Here is a 22,510-nt window from a genome sequence, read left to right on the forward strand (position 1 = left end):
AACACGATTTACCCCTCGAGATATCTGGATCTGTTTTGCTCCTCAAATACAGTTGGCTCTAGTGCATGAGATGGGTGATCATTTAACGATATACTCAAATAAATACTCAGGCAGCGACATACAAGCTGAAATGCACGACGGGCGACGTAATCATCGCGTCCGGTTGCATCGCGTACTTCGGCGCCTTCCCCTCCCACTACCGCCGTGAGCTGGAGACCAAGTGGGTGGAGCACTGCCACGAACTGGAGATACCCTCCTCTGATACATTTGAGTATGGGACTTGATGATGTTTGAGGATTATTTAATATAGCTTTATGTTCTCGCGATAATCACATTGATTAGATAGAATATCGGCTATCATACTAGCAGCGTAGGCGTCATATATACTGTTTAAAACTGAAGTTTCTTTTTCTGCATTTAACACATATTATTTAGACTTAACTTCTATATATTTATAATCGATTCGCATTATAACACATACAACCATTTTTTATTAAATTAAAATTACAAGTTTTAAGCAGGATTTATTGATAAACTAGATAGCTCGGTCGATTAGTTCAGTAAGGTTGATTTGACAAATGTCTAAATATATTTTAATTGTTGGATAATTTTGAACTTATACATCCAAAGCGAGAATCGATAAATTTTCGTAAAGATATTTATGTTTACGAAGAGTCTCAATACCCAATTTTACAGTCTAATCTCTGTAATGGCTGACTCGTACACTGTGAGAACTTGGAACGCTCAGGGCTTACCTCGGGACGCTGTGTCCACTGAGAATGGTATATTGGTGACGCGGGCGGGAAGGTGGCCCTTGACTGTTGACCCACAGGAGCAGGTGAGTGATAAATATAGAAATATTTATCGAATTAAATGAAATAGGATACAGCATTTTTAATATTGTGATAAATCAAATGAGGGGTATATGCATTAGCTTAGCATGGTCGTGTGCGTGCTTTTGTGTTCAAATGTAAAATATTATGTTAATTAAATCAGAATGGGGCCTTTATTGTAGTACCACCATAGGATGGTAAATAGTTAAGTTTATTTTTTTAATATATACAATTGTTGGGGTTGCAGAAAACTGTAAATGCAGTTATTTTTAAATATGACTAAAGACAACAAATTGCAGCGTCGAACACATAGACGAGAAATAATGAAAAGAAATAATAAATGAAAAATAATAATATTTAATATTTTCTCCAAGGCTAATAGATGGATTAAGAGCATGGAGAGAGACAATGGCCTCCAAATCACAAAGCTGTCTGACCCCGGTTACTTGCGCATCCTAGAAAACTGTATCAGATTAGGGTGGCCCATGCTCATAGAAGACCTAGGCGAAGCCCTTGAGGCTACATTATCACCAGTGCTGTTGAAACAGACTTTCCTACAGGTAAGTTTGAAAGCGGTGTAAATGATAAATCTTATCGATTCTAACACTTAGCACCAAAAATATTCTATTATTTTTATTAATTTGTCTTCTATGATCATTCAGAAGACGGGTAGTAAGCCCGCCTGGTCGAGGTACTGACTGTACTGTCCTTAACAATTCAGCTTCAGCCAATTTTTTTTTGTTATATGTATTTCTGTTCCATGTTCACATAAATTTAATATATTATATATGTTATATTCACTTATGTTTTTTGGCTTTTTAAAAATGTTTATAACAGTGACATAAGTAATGATCACACATTATATCGTGAGCATTAAAAAAAAAATACTCTTACATATACACTACATTTTTCCTCTAGGCCGGTCGCTTACTCATCCACCTCGGCGATAGCGACATAGAGTACGACACCAACTTCCGGTTGTACCTCACCACGAAGCTGGCGAACCCGCACTACTTGCCCGAGATCTGTATACAAGTGACGCTCGTCAACTTTACCGTCACTCTGTCCGGGCTGGAGGAGCAGTTGTTGGCGTGAGTCGTGTTGTACTGTTGTTACTTGAATACCTTCATACACTGTATTGTATAGTTTGCAGTATTGTGGTAGGCACTATTATTGTGTGAAAAATGTTGATGTTTATACATCGGATGAAAAATATCATGAGTGTGGGAATCAGATACGATTCGTCACGAATTGGGGTAGCTCGCACTGGCTCAGGTACCACACCCGCACATAACATCGACGTGATATAGCAGCTACTATTTCGTTCGGTGAATGGGGGAGCCGGAGATCATTTCTTTTTCCTTATACTCATCAGTCCTTTCCTAAATTCCCCTCATCAATACTCTATCTACCCCTCAATAATATTTTCTTTTCCCACACCTTTTTAAAATCGACAATCTATTTGCATAGACTTAAGCCCTCTCCATTCGTAAAGGCGTAATCTCTCTGCAAATAGCCTTACGCCTCTGTAAATGTTTATAGGCGCTTGCCATCATATAAATTAATAAAGAAATAATCACGCCATCCCACCATCTCCTTTGCCTTAAAAAAAACTTACAGTGATGTTGTCCGCCTGGAGCGACCGGACTTAGAAGTCCTTCGAACTGAACTCATAGTTCGAATTAATGCTGACAAAGCAACCCTACTGGAAATCGAAGACAAGATCCTACGTCTGCTGTATGCGTCCTCGGGGAACATTCTGGATGATGAAGAACTTATTGAAACACTAAATGAGAGCAAGGTAATGTGTAAAACACAGAAGGGGTTTTGTTACGTGATATCATTAACTTAAGTCATCAATAACTTTTAATAGCAGACAATTTTAATAAAGGTGAAAATTCTATTTGTTCATATTCATTTTTTCACAAAACCACGTAATGTAGTATAATATAATATAAAATAATACTTATTTATATGTATGAATATCATAACGACTTAAATTCGATTCTTCAAGTCAATATACGAGTATTAAAGTTATTGTGTTATTTGAGATTGCGACTTGTATATTTTTTAGGAAAAATAAGCAACATGAAAAATCAATCCAAATTTGCACCTTAACTCCCAACATACCTTTTGAAATCAAAATCCTTACCTTAACACATCTCGCTTAAGTTATCTAGCATCAGACATGCACAAATGCCTGGGTATTTTAGGAAACTTCAGAAATAATAAATGCTCGTCTAGCCGAGACTGAGGCCACAGAAGTGAACATATCCGCGGCCAGGGAGAAATACCGCACAGTGGCCACTCGCGGTGCTGTCTTGTACTTTGCGGTGGCCCAACTGGCTGATATCGATCCCATGTACCAGTTCTCTTTAAAATACTTTACACAGGTAAACATTGGATAATTTGCATTATTTGTAACTACATGTATTTGAAATACGATCATATATAGCACAGTTACCGGTAAGTAAGTGATAATCAGATCAAGATTTCTTTTATATATTTTAACTTTACACATCGGAAAAAACTTAGGAACTCGACGTTTGTCACTTTCCTGAGCATCTCAATCTATATAGTTCTAACTAAGAAAAAACGCGGTCTAACAAAACACTATTTTCAATAAAAAAATTGATTATTGTTATACGAGATGAACCGTTGTTAAGTTATTTTAAATCACATCAACAATAATTCTGTTTCATTATGCAATAGAAGATAGAAGAAGCAATACAACGTTCATCGTTCTAGTTATTTCCAAGAGTTTTAGTGCTTCTAGGCAAAGTTTTAGTCGAACAAGCAATGATCTTAGCGTCGAAGTTTATTATTAGGTACTTTCTTATGTTGAACAAGTATAAGACTTTAACAATAAACGATCTCGCTGCAACCCAATTAAATATGCCAATAATTGTGTTTTAGGTGTTCAATTTAGTTATAGAAAAAAGTGAAAAGTCGGATATATTAGAGAAACGATTGGAGATACTCCACGATGAGATAACACTGTCGGTGTACCGGAACGTTTCTCGCGGGTTGTTCGAACGGCATAAGCTGGTGTTCAGCTTTCTACTAAACATGGCTATTTATCTACATGCGGGTAAAGTGCATCAAGATCAGTGGAACTTTGTTCTAAGGGGACCGGCTGGTACCAAAGTGGTGAGATGTGAATTAGAAATAGATATATATTTGTTTTTAGTTACGATTATAATGCTGGGTGCCAGAGTGATGTGTTGCAAAATATTGATTTATCAGCTGAATTATTTTATTGTATTGTATAATGAAAAAAGAACAACAAAATGCAAAGTTCTCTTTTGTGGCATTATTAAGCCTCTTCAGCAAACCGTAACGATAATAAAATAATATTTCTGCGCTGATTTTCTGAAGAGTACTAGCATTCACTATTATTATATTCACGAGTGTTTTCTGTGGAATCGATATTATGTATTACGGTTTAATAACAACACGCTCATTATATTTGATCGATTTCGGCAATATATTAGAGCTATTTATTATATATGCAGATATGCAGTTAAGGTTATACATTAAAATACTATTTACTTAGACCTAGTAATTAACTTTGTGAACTATATACTAAATGATTATAGTCAATTAATTTTTCATATAATTGGACTCCGACGATTTCCAACTAATTTTTGATAATACATGCCACGCTGCGCTTTCTTTTTCTTACTTCTACAATCTAACGGCAGAAAGCTACAACGATTTAAACCGTTTATGCTAGAAAGCGTGCCATAGAAAGATGCATATAAAAAATTGTTTCAAATAGAACCAATCATTTCTTTTGACGCCAAAATTTAAATCTATAAATAGGTACCAGGAAAGAAGCCTTCAGTGGAAGCTATGTCGGATCAAATGTGGCTCGCCGTGAACCACTTGAACGAGGCCGACCCTAGCTTTGCTGGTCTCCTGGACGATTGCTTGAAGAAAATTGATATCACTTTGGGAACATTCACTGTGGTGGGTGTCTTTAAACTGATATCTTTCGATTTGAAAAGTTTATTCGTATCTAGATATAAAGAGTAAAGTCTAAATTTATACTACACTATGCTCGTAAAGGACAATTAAGTAGCAGGCGCGAATAATGTAAAAATTCATACTGTAAGAACTATTACACCACATATTTCTTTATTGAACTACCTTTACAAAACAGCATTAGTACCCTAGAAATTTCTGTGAATTCTATTTCCCAAAGCATTTTTACAGGAAATCCATGTGAATAAAAACGATAAGACTCCAGCGACGCACAATTGGAATGAAACACTTTCGCCATTCGAGAAACTAATGATAATCAGGAGCTTAAAGGAGGAGAAATTGGTGTTCGCAATAGCTCAATACGTGAGCACCAGCCTCGGGAATGTGTTTATAGAGAGTCCAACCGTTCAATTGAGTACTTTGTGAGTATGAAACTGTCTGAAGAACAAATCATCACCATTATCACTAGCACGATTTTATCCCCGCGGTCTTGGCCTATTATGTTAAATCCATTCACCACGTCTGCCTTTGTATATGATAACTACACTAGTGCAGGGTGTCACTAATTATATTCCAGCTTTCGCGGCATATTTTCGTAGATAAATTGGAATTAAAACAATAGACAATACATACAACAATAGATAGGTTAAATGTTTTTGATGCAAGTTTTTATGCTCTTTATATCGTTAGGAAATTGTAAGACTTAAAGATTTATTTACGGTAAAGCAGTCATTGAAATCGCAAGCAAAAACTTTGAAATTGGTAGAAAATTATTAAAGAGATTTTTCTTCCTGCGTGGGAGTTTTCAACTGCATAATCCACCCACGATTGCGGCAGCTAACGCTCACAACGTTTCTCTATTCATCTATGACTGGTAAAGAAAGATAGTTATATATATTTTTACTAGTTTTCAATATAACTATCAATTATGGTACTAAAGTACCTGGTATTAACCAGGTTATATACAAATCAGTGTAACAATGACTGTAGTATTTACGGTTATGGTTAAAGACATTTATTTCTCTAAAGATTACATTTTAATGACTTACAGAGAAATTCAATTATTTACATTATGTTTACTCGCTTAGCGTTATACGTTCGCCTAACAAAGAGACAAACAAAAATAACATCAAATTGAGGGTAGTTTCCACTTCTCATAAATAAAAAGTAACCCAAAAATATTCTAAAGACGGATTTATTCTAAAACTTGTGTCCTAGCTAAAGATAAGCTATTCATTAGATATAAATGATTAACTTATATAAATGATGACTATAATATTTACCACCAAAAATGTTATTGTATTGGAAATACCCATCAGATTCATTCTCAATGATTCAGTAGCAATACCTACTACCGATATCTAAAACACCACAAGGAAAATAACGCTATAAACCGAATGCGAAAAGGAAGCCCTCGATTGAATCTTATTATATTATTTATATAACTACAACAAACTTTATAACAGAATCGGAAAGAAAAAACGTTTAAAGATTTACAAACAAGAATTCAATAACTTACACTACATCTTATATTATTCTATGCAAACTTACATAAGTAGATTCTTGAACAATTGAAATATCTTTCGTCAAAATAACACAAACCGAGTCAACGGAGTGAAATAAGAGGATATTTGTAGATACTTACATTGAACTTTCTCCTTTGTTTGCCTACAAGTTGAAACAGTTTACAGATAGGTAATGTTTTGTTACCGTAAAAAGAGGTCCTACTTCTATCTACTTTCTCAATTTCGTCTATCAAATAAAAAATCATTATGTCAATTGGTTAAAATCCCACAAAATTATTTAGGTCGATAAGAAAGAACAGTTTGTTGGCTATATGTAAGTAGTGGACTCTAATGTATCACTTGGTACAGGGGTAGGTAATTTAAAATATAAAAATGAATTTGATGAATGTTGACTAATCATTAGTATTATCGTAAGGCCTAATTTCTGAAGTGTATCTATAGTACAGTTATGGCATGTGTTTTATTTTATATTGATCTGTCCTATAATGAAACTTTTCGTGTATTTACTTACGACAGGTGTGAATTTGTTCAAAATTTCCAACAACTAGAAAATATTAGAAATAAAACAACTCTCACTTTGATTTGATATTGTTTATTTTTAAATCACATATTTGCTCCTAAGACAATTCATGTGTAGGACGCGATATTAAATACAATATTACATTAGTTTTTTTTTGTTTTCTTTTTCTTTACTATATTTGAGATATAATATACATGTTTCCAACATGTTTAAACTACATTTATACATATTATGTTATAAAGTAAGGTTTTAAAAATAAGGGATAAAAATCCCTGGCTAAATCTATACTCTAAAGGATACACCTACTATTACAACAAATAGTTTAAATTTGATCATTAAACAACGTAAGAAAAACATCACAGAAAAATAACACCCGTGGCTATAATTGAAAAGATTCAATTCATAACTTGAGGCGGAATTTGATATTCGATTAAAGTAAATCTATATATTCAATAAATAACAACAAAAACGTAACCTCTGTAACGCATAACGTAAAATATTAAATAAAAATAACATTAGAAAAAATCCACTTAGATTACAAAAAACGACTACCGATATAATTAAAAAATTTGAGACATAAAAATAAATTTAACTAAATTCCCCTTAATTGCGCGATATAAATTAATATAGACATGTTTCTGGGGGGGTGGAGGGGGGTTCAGAAACAGACTGAAGCGAATCATTCGTTTAACGAACATTGGATGAGTCCCAAGCGTACTTGTTCTTGTGGCGGGAGAGGTTATTCAGAGCCTTCATTTCTTCATTGGTGAGCCTGAAGTCAAGCTGGATGTTTTCCTTAATATGCTTTGGGTTGGTGGACTTTGGGATAACGGATATATCCTGCTGCAAGGCCCACAGTAGCAGAACCTGGGCTGGAGAGGCTTCGTGTTTGGCAGCTATCTTGGTCACCACAGCGTTATTGAACAGTTCGGAGCAGCCAATGGAAAGCCCACCGAAAGAGCAGTAGGCTTGCACCCCAATAAACTGGGACTTGCAGAACTCCAGCAGCTCCGTTTGGTTGAAAAATGGATGGAACTCCACCTGTTTGTTAGGTACAATAAATCTTAAAGTAACTGTTTTGTTAACTCCACCCATGAGGTACATTCACTATAATCGGGGTAACATGTCAATTTATTATTGAAGTTAGATAAATATGATTTCAAAAAGCCAATGGGCGTGCGCATCTACATTATTATAAAGATGGGTCTTAGTATTTTTAAAATCTGAAGATGTATTCATAATTAGGCACAATTCATCAACCTAACATTATGTTTTATGTGTCAAATAGAGTGAAAATCTGCAGAATAAAAGAAAAAATCGATTATATGAACAACCTTACCTGATTGATAACAGGTATATTACTATGGTTTTCCAAGAACTCGGAGAGATGCGAGATGGTGTAGTTGCTAACACCGATGGTATTCACTCTGCCCTCATCATACAGCTTCACCATGGCCCTCCAGGATTCAGCTCGAAGCAACGCATTCTGAACGCTCTGGTTGTTAACCTTTGCCGCTCCGGGGAAGTGGATCAGGTACATGTCGATATATTCCATGCCCAGGTTATTCAAGGACTTATTAAATGCTTTTGGTACAGCCATAGTACCGTGGTCGATCGGTGCTGAAGCATTTATCGCTATGAGTATAAAAAGCTAGTATAAATATGCAAAGCAATTCAAGCGGTGTTGATGCAAGCCTAAGCTAATCGGTAAGGTTCTGGTTAGTAACAGAGTGCGATATGGGGGTTACTTTTGTGATACATTTGGCACTTGACTATGATGAGTTAAGGTATTTAGTTGTGAAAACCTCCCATCCATAACAAATTTTATTTAAGGGCCAATTTGGGTGTAGAAGTTAAATCTCATAAAATTTCTATTAACAAATGTCTAATATGGTATAAAAATTGTTCACTCTAAATGCACTCAATCTAATTTTCTAGCTAATAACTGTAAATCCCTATTTTTATATACATATTTTTACTAACAGCTAGGATCCTATATCTATAGGTCTACAAATGCATTCATTAAGTGACATGCCATATTTGTACATTCACATTTCATTACAAGGACCATATAAAATTTCAGGAATGCTATAAAAAACCTCAAATCTATAAAATTAAAAACAAGACACAATTGTGCTAACTCTTCATTCTGATATTATCTGAACTGTTGCAAACTAGTGCAATGTTATCTTCGGTGATGATTGTGCTAAATTTTTAAAAGCATACCCACACCAGAGCAGTTTAGAATAGATCATACTTACCAAGCTTAGATGTGATAAATATATCCTCTCGATCAAGCTGATACTTGGGCAGCAGGGTGCGAAAGGCCTGGCCTAAGAAAACTTCATTTCCATAGACCCCAGCAGTATCTATAATTAAATGAAATCATTAAAACACCGACTTCCACTTCAATCCATTGAAAGTTTAACAGTTTATTTGAATATGGAAGACTTTTTTAAACAAAGGAATTATAGTTCAAATTAAAATGTTAAAATGTAGGTAGTTGAACAATACTCTTATGATTAAAACACCAGCTTGAATATGGAAGACTATTTTAAACAAAGAAATTATAGTTCAAATTAAAATGTTAAAATGTAGGTAGTTGAAAAATACTCCTTTTTCAAAATTGCCAACAGATTCTAGTATCATTATGGTATATAATAAGTAAATAGATGAAGCTAGTTTTATTTGAAATCTAATTACAAATAAGATTAATACTTACCAAACAGCCTGTAGCCAGCACCCAAAGCGGTGTCCACCACTTTGTAGATTTCTTCCGCTGTTCTCACTCGGTAGGTACCAACTGAAACAAATATTAAAAGTTGTTTTATACTTCCAAAATAAATCTAAAATTGTAAACCGTGTAAAATTTAAGAACTCACTATACAAGACTAATCATAGAAAGCAAAAGTTACAAAGTTTAAAACTTTTTAAATGCAACAAGTTGTTACAAACATGTGCAAGCAACTTTATTAAAAGTTCTGAAAAATAAAAGCTGATTGAACTTTCACTTCTTATAATTAAATATAATATAAAAAATACACAAAATACTTACTTCCAACTGCAGGCATTTCTACTCCATTATTCAGGGCAAATTTAATATTTCCGAAGTTGGTAGCTGGTAGTGCCATCGCCATCTTGATTGTAGTTTGAAGTCCTTTGAAGTACTGAGAAATATTACTAGGCAAATTGAGAGACTTGTGTCCGACTGCTCCGGCTGCTGGTCTTGCAATGAATGCAGCGGCCGTCTGCTTTCGCGGAAGCTTTATTGATTGCGCCGGCCGACTAAAATGTAATAATAGCGCCAAGGTCTCAGGACAACCCACCGTCGATATTTACAATATGTTTTTAATAAATACACGAAAATGAAAAAACGTAATATATTATGAGGTAAAATTTATAAAAAAACTTCCTTCCAGACGTTACTATAAGAAATTGTAAAGTTAACTGTAGAAAATTTCCGTTAATTACACACAATTCTATGAGGGTATGAGGGTATGTACCTAATTAAATAAAATCGGAAATCGTAATACCAACTTAATTGCAAACCAACACAAGTTTAACTCAGAAGTCAAAATTACTTATACAATTTACAGCTGACGAAACCTACTAACTTGGCATTGCCACTTCAATTTGTCAATTTTCCTCATATCTTTAGCTCCAAGCTGGTGCTGCCATCATGCTACATTATAAATTAGTATTCTAAATTACTTTCGCTTAATAATAAAATTGATCAGAATTATATTCTTATTTAATTATTTATGCCGAACACCTCATTTCTTAACAAGCTCAAGTCTGATCAGTTAATTATTTTTATTACGCTTTATTTTACCCAATAAATACATGAATGCATATAAAATTTGAATTCACAAGTAATGATTAATTTTTGTATATCTTCACCTTTCAGTCTGAATTCATAGGACATATAAAATATATTAAGTCATTCTAATATTTACCGACTTCACGATATTATTTAAACTTAATATTATTTTCTCGTGAACATAATGACAATCGGTAATATTATCCAAGTTTGCCTAAATTCATGGATATAAACTTTGTATGGCAATATTCTTGGCGCCATTTTGTTATTTATCGTAAGTGTCAATAGATACATTCCCGCGCAAAGTATTTTTTTTTTTTTCTTCCTTTATGGACAGGAAGTTCGCATCTATCGAATTATATACATACAGATAAAGAAATATATACATTTATAAAATAAAAAAAATAATGAAAAAAATATAAATTAGCGATACGTTCAACAAGATAATTAATTGCTTTTCTTTTTTGTTCTGTTATACGTTTTTGGTAGGGTATTTTATTTATTAAGACCTACCCCTACTTCTTAGATTATATTACATAGACCTTTTAAAGTGGGAAGAGGGAGTTTATAGGACCAAAAAAGCAAATAAAAAACAAAAAAAAAAAAATTATTCAAGTTACCAATTTTTTGGCTTATAATTTTCATATTAAAGGTTTCTTTTTTCCATTAAATTCTGTGAAAACTTCCCTTTTCTTGTCCACATTTTGTTTTTCTTAATCACATAATATATAATATTATATTCAATCCCCTTGGGCCTGAATCGGCCTCTTATATTCAGTCAAAAAAATGTTACGTCAAATATTGATTTGAAGCGAAACTTCTTTAGAATCGTTGTGAATTCAAACAAAAAATGTAGAATGAAGCCGCCATAGAATGAGACAGAAATGTACATACTATTATATTTATATTCATCTCATTCTTTTGTTGATTTCTGAAGTTTCACTTCTATCGTGTCCGTGTCGTGCGCCCAAGAACATTGGGAGAGGCGTAAGGTCTATTGCACAGCTTACGCCTCAACAAATGGATTGCTGACTTCTTCGCGATTGTTTCGCTTATTTATAAAAAGATTTATTATTAAAAAATTATTTATTAAATAAATTTTTTTTTTCATAATTCAAAGCAATAAACATATGAATATCTGTACGTGAATTCAATTTGCCTTTCTAGTACCTACTCAAATAGATAATACCTATAACCCTTTTATTGGCGGTAATTTGTCTAGTTTTGCTTGAGCTCTCTTCCTCTTCTTGGCTATATTTCTCAGAAATTATTACATATTACGTATGAGGATGCACTATAAAGTTTTAATTAGATCCAAAAATAAACTATCGAAGATGGAAATGCCCTGTATTGAGATTAGCCATTTATCCGTTGGGATGTACTATAAACAGATTCGTTAACTGCCCACCTGCCTCGGTGAATGCTAAGAGTAGACCTTGACTTACCTTGACCTACCACCCGTAGCGGCTGAAACTGCAGTGCCTATAAATAAATCCTAATTTCCTGAATAATTCATTAGAGATACCAATTGCTGCTTCAATGGAAATCAATAAAAGCTACATGAAAGAAAAACGCCTTGGCGCGTTCGTCATCAAATATTTATACCGCTTTTGAAATAAGTGCTAGGTTTTCAATGTATGAACTTTTGCCTTTGTCGTTGATTAAAATGTGGGGTAAATACAAAATGCAACAGGTCTGATATAATCTGTGATATAGGCGTGTATAAGTCTTGATTAATATTAATAATACATTAAGTCATATTTATCCTCCTATCAATAAATAATATTTCACAAAATTTTGTACATCAAAATGAAGTAAATCTATATTATATAATATATTATATCATTAAACTAGTTAGCAAGTTGCTCTGGCAATGGCTCTTTCCATTGAGGTCAACCCTCATTGGAATGGAGTACTGAAAAAGCACATATAGATGTCATCTAAAATCCGGGTCCGATGCAAGTATGCCGCGCTCAATGTAATTCAATTATTTGTTCTTAGATATGCTGATACCGCCGCGCCGATACCACTGGTGTTTGTACTGAGTACAGGCTCGGATCCTTTTGGAGCTTTTCAGAAATTCGCTACAGAAATGGGAATGAGAGAGCGACTGCATTCCATCTCGTTAGGTCAGGGTCAAGGACCGGTCGCCGAGAAGATGATAAATGCAGCGAAACCTAAGGGCGATTGGGTGTTCCTACAGGTTACAAATTATTCTGTATAAGAAAATTTTATTGGTAGGCAATTATTATTTTAGCAGTGCTTTTTCCAGGGAAACTGAAAATTGCAAGCATAATAAGCAAAATCTTCTAGGCTATCGAAACTGAAACTAAATGTTCTCTACAGTGTTGTCAAGTTCTCCTTGGCTTCGTATGCATTGATTTATAGTATGTAGTTGGTAACATAGCATAGGTAATAGGTAAGATAATCCCACAGAATTGCCATTTGGCTGCATCGTGGATGTTGAGTCTCGAAGTGATCGTAGCCCAGATGGGCGGCGAGAACAGTGGCCTGCATCCAGACTTCAGGCTGTACCTCAGTTCGATGCCCACGCCCAAGTTCCCCGTGTCCGTGCTGCAGAACTCTGTAAAGGTCACCAACGAACCACCGAAAGGCCTGAAGGCGAATGTCAAACGGGCAATGATAGAAATGGACGAGGACTTTTTTGAAAATCATGGTAAGCACCCGGTTCTGATCCAACCTATTTAACGCCTGAACACTAGACTTTTCAACACCATACAACAATATGTTTATTCCAGGCCAATCTGTACAAAGCGGTATTGCCTCACAATATTGGCACTATTAGGTACATAGGAATACATTTGACTTCGTGCTATTCCCCTTAAACTTTATTTTGTTCAGTGCTCGGCCAAGACTGGCGTACCATGCTGTTCGGTATCTGCATGTTCCACGCCATTATTCAAGAGCGAAAGAAGTTCGGACCCCTCGGGTGGAACATCACATACGAGTTCAACAATAGCGATCGCGAGTGCGCCATGCTGAACCTGCAGATGTTCTGCGAGGACGGACACATACCCTGGGATGCTCTCGAGTATATTACTAGTAAGTTATCTATAGTAGAAAAATCAAATAACAGCCCTGGTATACATATCATGTATAAACATTTATTATTATAAGTAACAAGCCTTCGCTACAAAAAATATAGTCCATAAATAATATATCTTTTCTTCCCAAATGCTCACTGAAGTCCCGGAGAGGCAAGTACCGCTCCAGATTCTAAAATGAGACTAAATGACAACAATTTCCTTTCAAATATGAAAGGAATCATGTCAGTCAGTTAATAACTCACGAGGTACTCTATAAAGTAAGAAAAACAAAAAAAAATACAGTCGAATTTCGAACTAGGAACCTCTTTTGTTTTCGGGTATGTCGGCTAAAAAAGCAGTCATCTATTGTTTTTACGTTGAATGCAGACGATAACTGAATTTTGTGTCTGAGTTTCTAAACAAGCTTTTCTATGATTTTAATTAAATTACAGCATAACTATGTTATGCTGTAATTTAATTAAAATCGTACGTTTGCTAAACTTTTATACTGTAATATTTTTGCATAAAATTTTTAATTGGTACCAGCGTCAATGTACAGAAATGTTAAAGTTCAGCTTTATATTTGCGCCTGTGTTTTTATATGTACCTATAGTTCACTCTAAATTCATACACAATACAAATGATACGTCAATGTGACTCGTATTTATTGATATAGAACACGATCAATCGTTTTAACGTTTGACCCGGTAGCCTACGTTTTGAATACTTCATGTCCACATATATTTTCTTCTCGAATGTTTTAAAGTTTCTAATTGCAGTGTAATACTTGAGGAAAGAAATATCATCCTTAACTAACATGTGGGTTAAATATATGTAAAAATATATATTCATAATAAAATGGTCAATTTGACAAACACATTATTTATAAACAGTTTTAAGTTTGCTTCTAAATCTAAGCTTTTAATCCCAAAAACTATAAACTATCTACGTGTATTACAATGGATTAATTTAATTCTGTTTTGAATGTGTATGAATAATTTTATCTGTAATTTGCGGAAGAAAATTTTAAACCAAATCATTTATCTTAAGGTCAAATTACGTACGGAGGTCGCGTCACCGATATGTGGGACCAACGCTGTCTCACAACCATACTCACACTGTTCTTTTCCGCACCGACACTCGAACCGGACTACAAGTACTCCTCCTCTGGGACATACTATTGTCCCCGGGTTGACAAGTTGGAAGAGGCCCGGGAGTACATCGAGACTCTGCCCGGGATAGAAGACCCCGAAATATTTGGGATGCACGACAATGCCAATATTGCGTTTGAGGTAATGTATATGGGACAGTTTTGTAACTCAATCCTACTAATATTATAAATGCGAAAGTTTGAAAAGATGTGTGTGTGTTTCTTGCTCTTTCACGCAAAAACTGCTGAACCGATTGCAATGAAATTTGATACGTAGCCAGCTGGACAACTGGAATAACATTTTATCCCGATATTCCTACGGGATACGGACTTACGCGGGCGAAACCGCGGGGCGCAGCTCGTAATGTATAAGGATAGTAGTGTTGCGCGCCGAATTAATTATTATTTTAGTGAGATTTTAAGTATAATATGGTTTGTCCGTGAGTATCTAAACAAGAATTATCCACTAAAATCGTGGTAACTACAATATGATTGCAAGTAAATATTAAATTTAACGAAGAAAATACATCATTGTTTGTAAGCTAATAAGGGATCAACAGGTAAGTAATAAAAGATGGTGCGATATATATTTATTTCTTTGCTCGGTAGCTTTATTGAATTTTCTACCTTATTTCCCATTAAAAGAAGTAATTGATTGACTTGCAAATAATACAAATTAATTATGATAAGTAAAAAAACGTTATGCATAAATAATTAATCTAATAAGCATAGTTCAGTAATTTTATAGAGATATCCACATTAAATTCCTCGTTAAATGTAATCGAGCAATACCATTAATATGTCAGAAAACTCATAGACATTATTTTTTAAAACTTATTTTACCAACCATTAATGTCCCTAGTGATAGTCCATTAAAAAATGTCAAATAGTTTGCCTACCCTGAAACTTGGCTTGTTCCAATAATAACAATTGTCCCTGATAAATCGGGCTTCAGTGAAAATTATCTTCTATTATTTCGTTCGGAGGCGTGATGTTACGAGTGGGCGAATTGAGTACCTTATTCATACATACTTATATTATGGCAAACTTTCTCGGCTTATTGCTAGTGCCCTAATTGGTCTAAATATAGTTTTGCTAGTAAGGAAAATTATTTTATATCATTTATACCATTATATTAAAGACTTTTACACGGCCGATTCACAAGCCTACTCACATTTTCAGAATAAAGAAACCACCACACTAATTCAGACGATAGTCGACGTGCAACCGCGCACGGGGGGCAGTGGGGGAGGTGAGACGCCAGAACAGGTGGTCTGGCGGATTTGTGAATCTACCCGCGCCCATGTCGCGACTAAGATAGACAGGACGCAGATACACCCAGACCTGATGGTACCGGATGATATGGGACAGCTGCATTCGCTGACGACAGTACTCTTGCATGAAACGGACAGGTTTAATAAGCTACTTGCACTGATTCACGCTTCACTCAACGAACTGCAGAAGGCTATAAAGGTAAGACTGGTGGAATGGAGGGTGTGGATTACTAAATATTCGTATTGCTGATGAATTTCGATCATGAGTGTAATATCTAAGTGGGATTCGAACCCGTTCTTACTAGCAAGTTATCCGATTAGGCTACTCGTGAATCCACTTCAGATGTCCAAACTAACTCTAGCTACTATTTTATTTGATGAGAGATTTCAGTTATTTCTATACTTCTGACTATAATATTTTTTAAAACATGATGTATATGTATATATCTAATATACAATGATTTCGTCGGGAAATCAAAATACAAAGCCGCATCGTTAGTTTCAAGTTACAACACAGCGCCTTTTAAACTCATCGAGAGACGGATTTCGGACTTCGTCTAAAAAATAAAAAGCGTGTAAAAACTCTCCTGCACGCTCGCATCTCTAAAGGTTTAAAGAATTGCACCATAACTTATATACACTCTACTTAGTTAGGTTCCAAATTGTCATAGTAAAAAAGTATTATCTAATAAATTTTGTACGAGTTTTTTAAATCATCACAACATTCTATCGAAAATTACATTTCTGTATGCGTTCGATACAAAGTTTTTTTACTCGTACTCCGTCAACAGCGCCATAACAACACGTTTCCATGGAAACGGTGCGAGCGAGAGCTTTGCTTAGAGGCGTGATCTGCTAGAGAAGGGCAGGGATAAACGGATTTAAGCGGAAACCATATTGATATTTATACAGTGAATAAACAAGATGCTTTGCGTTCGATGCAGTTCATAACGATGTACCTTTTGATCTATAACTACAAATGAATGAAAATGGAATCTACAATATTAGAGTAATCGCTTTTTACTTAATGCCAATTGTAGATGTATACACTATACTTATACCACAATAAACTTACATGTTTTGTCTGTGTATTTATTCCAAATAATGTCTCGTACGGATGGCTTGATTTTGACAACACGACATAGCTGTGTATACATTCTCAGGTATTTAGTAAAAAGCTACCAACCGTTTATTTTAAGATTTGAACCAGATGCTCTAATTTAATTTTCTTGCATATTTTTATTGCTAAGCCATCACAACCTTCATGTATCGCTTTGAAAAGTGGGAAAATGTTTTGATTATTGCATCTTTCAATTGTCTCTGTCTACTTGAGTAGTCTTGTCTTAGCTCCGTTGCCATAGACAATCCTCCACGCCATCTACGTATAAAACAAATTTAAAGTTAAACTAAGTTAAAAAGTATCAAAAGAATATTCCTCGTTGTATATTTTATATATATATACCTATTTTATTCTATATATATATATACCTCGTTCCTTTTTTCTCAAAAGGTAATTCCGATAGTATGTACATAAGTCCTAATATTATAAGCGCGAAAATTTGTAAGTATGGATGGATTAATGTATGGATGTTTGTTACTCTTTCACGCGATAACAGCTTATCGTATCTTTATGGAATTTGGTACAGAGATTGATTAAAATCTGGATTAGCACAAAGGCTACTTTTTACCCGGGCGCCACCGCGGTTTGCAGCTAGTATATAATATGTATCTTACACAATATGCGTGGTATAGTAAATAAGAAAATTATTTACCGAAATAGATACTAAATTAGTTCCTCTCCAAAAGCAGAAACCTACACTACACCTACACATGTTTTCAATGTATGAAAATGTAATCACACCTACACAGTGAACGCAAGTAATCGAATGTTTGTAACATACTATGAAAAATGATAAATTCGCTGTACAAAATACATTTTTTTTTTTTTATTATTCATTATTATACACACGATTTTCAGAATATTGGATTTCCATTCTATTAAAACTGTGCGCATCTATACGATGTTGATATTATGCAATTAATAAATTATTATTCAAAATTACTTCATTGACAGTAAAGAGTTATTATATTGCTGGAGAAACGCGAACATACCGCCATCTGTGTTTCGATCAGAATTACGAATGTCTCCCGTTAATTTTCAAAGAAACTTACGATTGACAGATTATTTAGTCTGACAAAATGTCAGACTAAATAATAATAGACTATAAAACTTTTCCAATGTGTCAAAGTTTTGTGTGAGTTAATACAAAAAAAGATTATCATTATTGCAAACTAAAAAAAATTATTTTAAATTGAAAAAAAAAAAATTCAACAATAAATCATCCCAGTCTATCTATAATATTATTTTACCCATCACATTATAATTAGCTACAGTATAAAAATTATTTTGAAAACGAATCCGCAATTTCATAACTCTCAAAATATGATATGCATTATATTGTGCGTTCGTCCTAGACTCAGGGTCGGACGAGAGCACTAATCGATGATGCGGTCCCTAGCGCGCATGTCATCTTTATTAGCACGTGTATGCTTCCCTCCCAATTCCTAGAACTCTTGAATGCCCGGGAGACCTAGATATACTGGACGCTGGTCGGCTATGTTTGCTTTATCAAAGGATTCATATATGTATTTTACATTTCAAACTATGACGGAATTAAGTTACAACCTGTGAAATTACTAGTTTTGGTCCATGCATAGCAAATGGTTTAAAGGGCGATTTAAAATTATTAAAAATGTTTAGCAAATAATTTTATTAGGATCTATACTAATTAATGTTCTTCGCATGAAATTAATTAGTAGTTAGGACGTTCATAAAATTAGCCAAGTTACTATTTTGTGGCTTTTATTACTTTAAGAACTATTTGTGATATTTGTGGGATTCAACAGGTACCTAAGTTCTCGATCTAGTCTTCGAAAAGAAACTTGAACCAATGAAAGATGAAACCTAGATTGGTCTCTCTCGCTCTTAATGTAAAGTCAAGGTAGAAATATAAATACCATTAGATTATTATCAAATACAAGTTTCTGATATCTTTGGTAAAATTATCTATCAATGAGAAATCATATTTAACGCTTATGACATAGATTGAGATAAACGATAGTTGAAACATATTAGTGTTTAAAACTTATTTTTATATCACCTTCCTTCTGATAACACTTGTCTCACACAGCAAACTGGTCTTCAACATGAATTGATATATTTGCTAACCTGCTAATCAAGACAAACTTTTTGCAACTCAATTTTCTAAATTCTTAGTGCTAATTCCCTTATTCTAATACCTCAATGTTATGAACAAAACTGCATAAGCCTAATGTACATTGCAAGACTTCTGCTACAAAATATGTTAAACAATACCTACTTTTACAATTGTAGACACACTTCTATTAATAAGAATCTCCGTACAAAATTTCATACAGATCCTAACAGTTTTTGTAAAAAAATTGACAAACATTCATACGTATTCTTACAAACTTTCGCGTTTATAATATTAGTCAGATGTTACTTATTTTGATGCTATGGTAACTCATTCAACTTTATTTTCCAATATAACGTGATGTATTTCACATACATATATTGAGTTTAGAGCTACAAATATAGCTTCTGTGTGTCAGGGTGTCGTGGTAATGTCTGAGGCCTATGAGGAAGTGTTCAACTCTTTCCTGAACAACAAAGTGCCAGCGATGTGGCACCGACAGGGCTATAACTCGCTGAAATCACTTGGAAGCTGGATACATGACCTTACATTGAGGGTTGACTTCATAGAGGTGAGATTTTATGAATGTTCGTAGAACTATCGTTGTTTTTTTTTTTAATTACATATACTATGAGTTGATATGTTAGTAAGATTCGGACTAGAATCTTTAATTAGTGTATGATTCAACTATAATTGTCAGAGACAACTTGAGAGTGCCTTTAGCACTAATTATAAAATACTGAAGTCACTAAGGAAATTAGAATAAGTCTGTAATCCCATGCCTATTTTACTATTACAATTGATCTCATAACTTTTTATTATTGTGCTTTATGAAACTTACAATGAAAAGAAATAGGTGTAGGTATATATTGAAATCCAATGTACTATACAAAGGGTGGAGGCAAATCCTCAGTTATTGAATAAAACAGCTGTATTGTAAGAAAGGAGACACTCGTAACTCCTACGCAAGAAACAGTCTGTAAGAATAATGTTTCGAGTAACCTTTTATATGGCATACAATACTGCACGATTTGTGTTACTAAACTATTGACATGATAAAAGGTACTAGAGTATCTTACAATGCAATGTTTTATTACAAATCAATAAAGAAATGTAGTAATTAATAAAAAAAATAGTACTAATTTGATAACACTTCTCATAAACCACATTTAGAACTTTATTAAAAATAGAATTTGCTTCTTATTTTCATAAATAGAAATTTATAATTTTAGTTCAACACACGCCAGTTTCCTCGACCGCGACTAGGTTGATAGATTTATACTTTATAGGTCAAGGATACATCACACTAGAAATGCATTTCCGAACAGGATAAGAATTCTATTGTTTTATTTGTATTGAGCGATTCCCATTGTGACCATTCTACTTTCTCTTATTCTATAAATAAACTGAAATATACAAATAGGAATAACTGATAAATTCAGAATATTATTCGCAAAAGCATTCATATAAAAAATTAAAATTCGCAAAGTAGACGTAGTCCCACAAAATTTCAACCCTATTTATCTAGTATACTTAATACCATCACTTGATAAAATCACATATTGTTCTAAATTATGTCATTTTAACTGACAAATTGAGTTGATCAGAACATAACAAAAGTTATGGAAGTGACCCAATCTATCAGCCATATTAGTATTACACGGTTCTTTACACTATATAAGATGCTATAAATCTTGATCAGACGGACGAAACTAATAAATACGGGGGCACCCAACAGAAATGGCTTATAGAAGGTGCTCAAGTGAGCAGCTGGGTGTCGGGTCTGTTCTTCCCGCAAGGCCTGCTCACCGGCTCGCTGCAAGCGTACGCTCGCCGGTACCGAGTGCCGATCGACGCTCTGATGTTCGACTTTGAGCCCGTTCCGTTCTTCCTATCGCAAGAGGACGTGTATAAGTTCAATAAACGGAAGGTTAAGGTAAGGTCGTGTTGTTTATTCATACTCGTATTTATGAGGAGGTGGATCCAATACTAGACGAGTTGAAAGTCCAGAACGAGACTCTATGGGCTGGCTTCGTAAACATACAATACCCGTACATTCTGGTTACATCTAATCTTTAAAGATTTCAAGACTGAATTACATTATTGCATTAGCATTCAGTCAAAAAAATTCGCTCATAGCATAATTATCTAAAGCTTCATAAACGATAATTTTCATGAGCAGGCTTGCGGCATTGTAACATTCGCATGCATAGATCATTAGATAATTTGCTGTAAGCAGTATGCTAAAATTTAGACTACGAAACACATTACATAAATTGGAGGAGCCGGTGGCCCATATGCTTTTGCTCACCCTTTCCTTGTACGAGCACCGTTTGCATTGCATTTTTTTGAGTGTGGGAATCGAGCATGCTACGGCACGAATTGGGCCAGCTCGCACCCGGGAAATACCACACCTCCACAGAAACCGGCGTGAAACAGTAGTAGCATGCTGCTGTGTTCGTTCGGTGAATGGAGGCCCATATCCTTTCCCTCACTCTTCCCAGTCCATTCCTTGGTTTCTGTCGTCACACTTCATTATCCTTTACCTCTTAAAATCAGCGGCCCTACCTCTGCAAATGTTCATGAGCGGTGGTGATCGCGTATCATCAGGTGAACCATCAGCTCAATTACCTACTATTACATAAAAAAAATCTCAATAACTGACGATTTATTATTTAATACTCATAAAATTAAACCGTTTGGAATTCATCTTCATTGGTAATTGTATATCAAATATTTAAACAATATTTTGTAAAAAAGGACGAAGGGCCCAGTGTATTTGGAAATTTGGAGAGGCCTGAGGATGGCGTGAACATTCACGGGCTATTTATAGACGCGGGTCGCTGGGACACCAAGAACAATTGTCTTACTGATGCTCTACCAGGTTTGTGTGTTAAGGGGATACACTAAAATATTATCAAAATTCTTAATTCTCTATACTTATGTAAGAAAAGAATTAAATATATTGGGTGCTTATCGATATTGCATTACATCTATGTACATATATATAAAATATAAACTAAAATACACGTAAGCAATAACTGTGTATGGCTGCTGAAATTTCGCATCGCAACAAAAGAGAGAATATTTCGCAAAAGCATTGAGTTTCACGAACAGAGATAGTTAGAAACGCATTTT

At 34.4% G+C, this 22,510-nt stretch overlaps 2 protein-coding genes across 4 annotated transcripts in view; one reads left to right on the forward strand and one right to left on the reverse strand.

Moving 5' to 3' along the window:
* The window catches only part of LOC119835845 (dynein heavy chain 6, axonemal), an 83,700-nt gene that overhangs the window by 59,159 nt on the left and 2,031 nt on the right, over window positions 1-22,510 (forward strand). The window contains exons 52-68 of the mRNA XM_038360881.1: window positions 111-271; window positions 697-838; window positions 1,208-1,393; window positions 1,752-1,924; window positions 2,454-2,634; window positions 3,047-3,226; window positions 3,750-3,983; window positions 4,659-4,805; window positions 5,052-5,242; window positions 12,688-12,889; window positions 13,123-13,363; window positions 13,549-13,749; window positions 14,784-15,025; window positions 16,066-16,356; window positions 19,791-19,943; window positions 21,111-21,308; window positions 22,133-22,256. Coding sequence (XP_038216809.1) covers window positions 111-271; window positions 697-838; window positions 1,208-1,393; window positions 1,752-1,924; window positions 2,454-2,634; window positions 3,047-3,226; window positions 3,750-3,983; window positions 4,659-4,805; window positions 5,052-5,242; window positions 12,688-12,889; window positions 13,123-13,363; window positions 13,549-13,749; window positions 14,784-15,025; window positions 16,066-16,356; window positions 19,791-19,943; window positions 21,111-21,308; window positions 22,133-22,256 — 3,247 coding nt within the window. The remainder of the gene's footprint in view (window positions 1-110; window positions 272-696; window positions 839-1,207; window positions 1,394-1,751; window positions 1,925-2,453; window positions 2,635-3,046; window positions 3,227-3,749; window positions 3,984-4,658; window positions 4,806-5,051; window positions 5,243-12,687; window positions 12,890-13,122; window positions 13,364-13,548; window positions 13,750-14,783; window positions 15,026-16,065; window positions 16,357-19,790; window positions 19,944-21,110; window positions 21,309-22,132; window positions 22,257-22,510) is intronic.
* On the reverse strand, window positions 6,929-10,493 carry LOC119835917 (uncharacterized oxidoreductase YtbE-like). 3 transcript variants are annotated; one of them, XM_038361046.1, is made up of 6 exons: window positions 10,370-10,493; window positions 9,922-10,151; window positions 9,589-9,669; window positions 9,128-9,235; window positions 8,206-8,486; window positions 6,929-7,907 (listed from the first exon to the last, which is right to left on the reverse strand). In XM_038361046.1, the coding sequence occupies exons 2-6, from the start codon at window positions 10,001-10,003 to the stop codon at window positions 7,554-7,556; spliced, it is 906 nt and encodes a 301-aa protein (XP_038216974.1). In that variant the 5' UTR covers window positions 10,004-10,151; window positions 10,370-10,493; the 3' UTR covers window positions 6,929-7,553. The 3 variants fall into 3 exon arrangements, with proteins under 3 accessions (XP_038216974.1, XP_038216972.1, XP_038216973.1); XM_038361044.1 differs by having other exon boundaries at window positions 8,206-8,501; XM_038361045.1 differs by having other exon boundaries at window positions 8,206-8,501; window positions 10,404-10,480.

This window comes from Zerene cesonia, chromosome Z, assembly GCF_012273895.1.
Source record: "Zerene cesonia ecotype Mississippi chromosome Z, Zerene_cesonia_1.1, whole genome shotgun sequence".
In the NCBI taxonomy this organism is placed as follows: Eukaryota; Metazoa; Arthropoda; class Insecta; order Lepidoptera; family Pieridae; genus Zerene; species Zerene cesonia.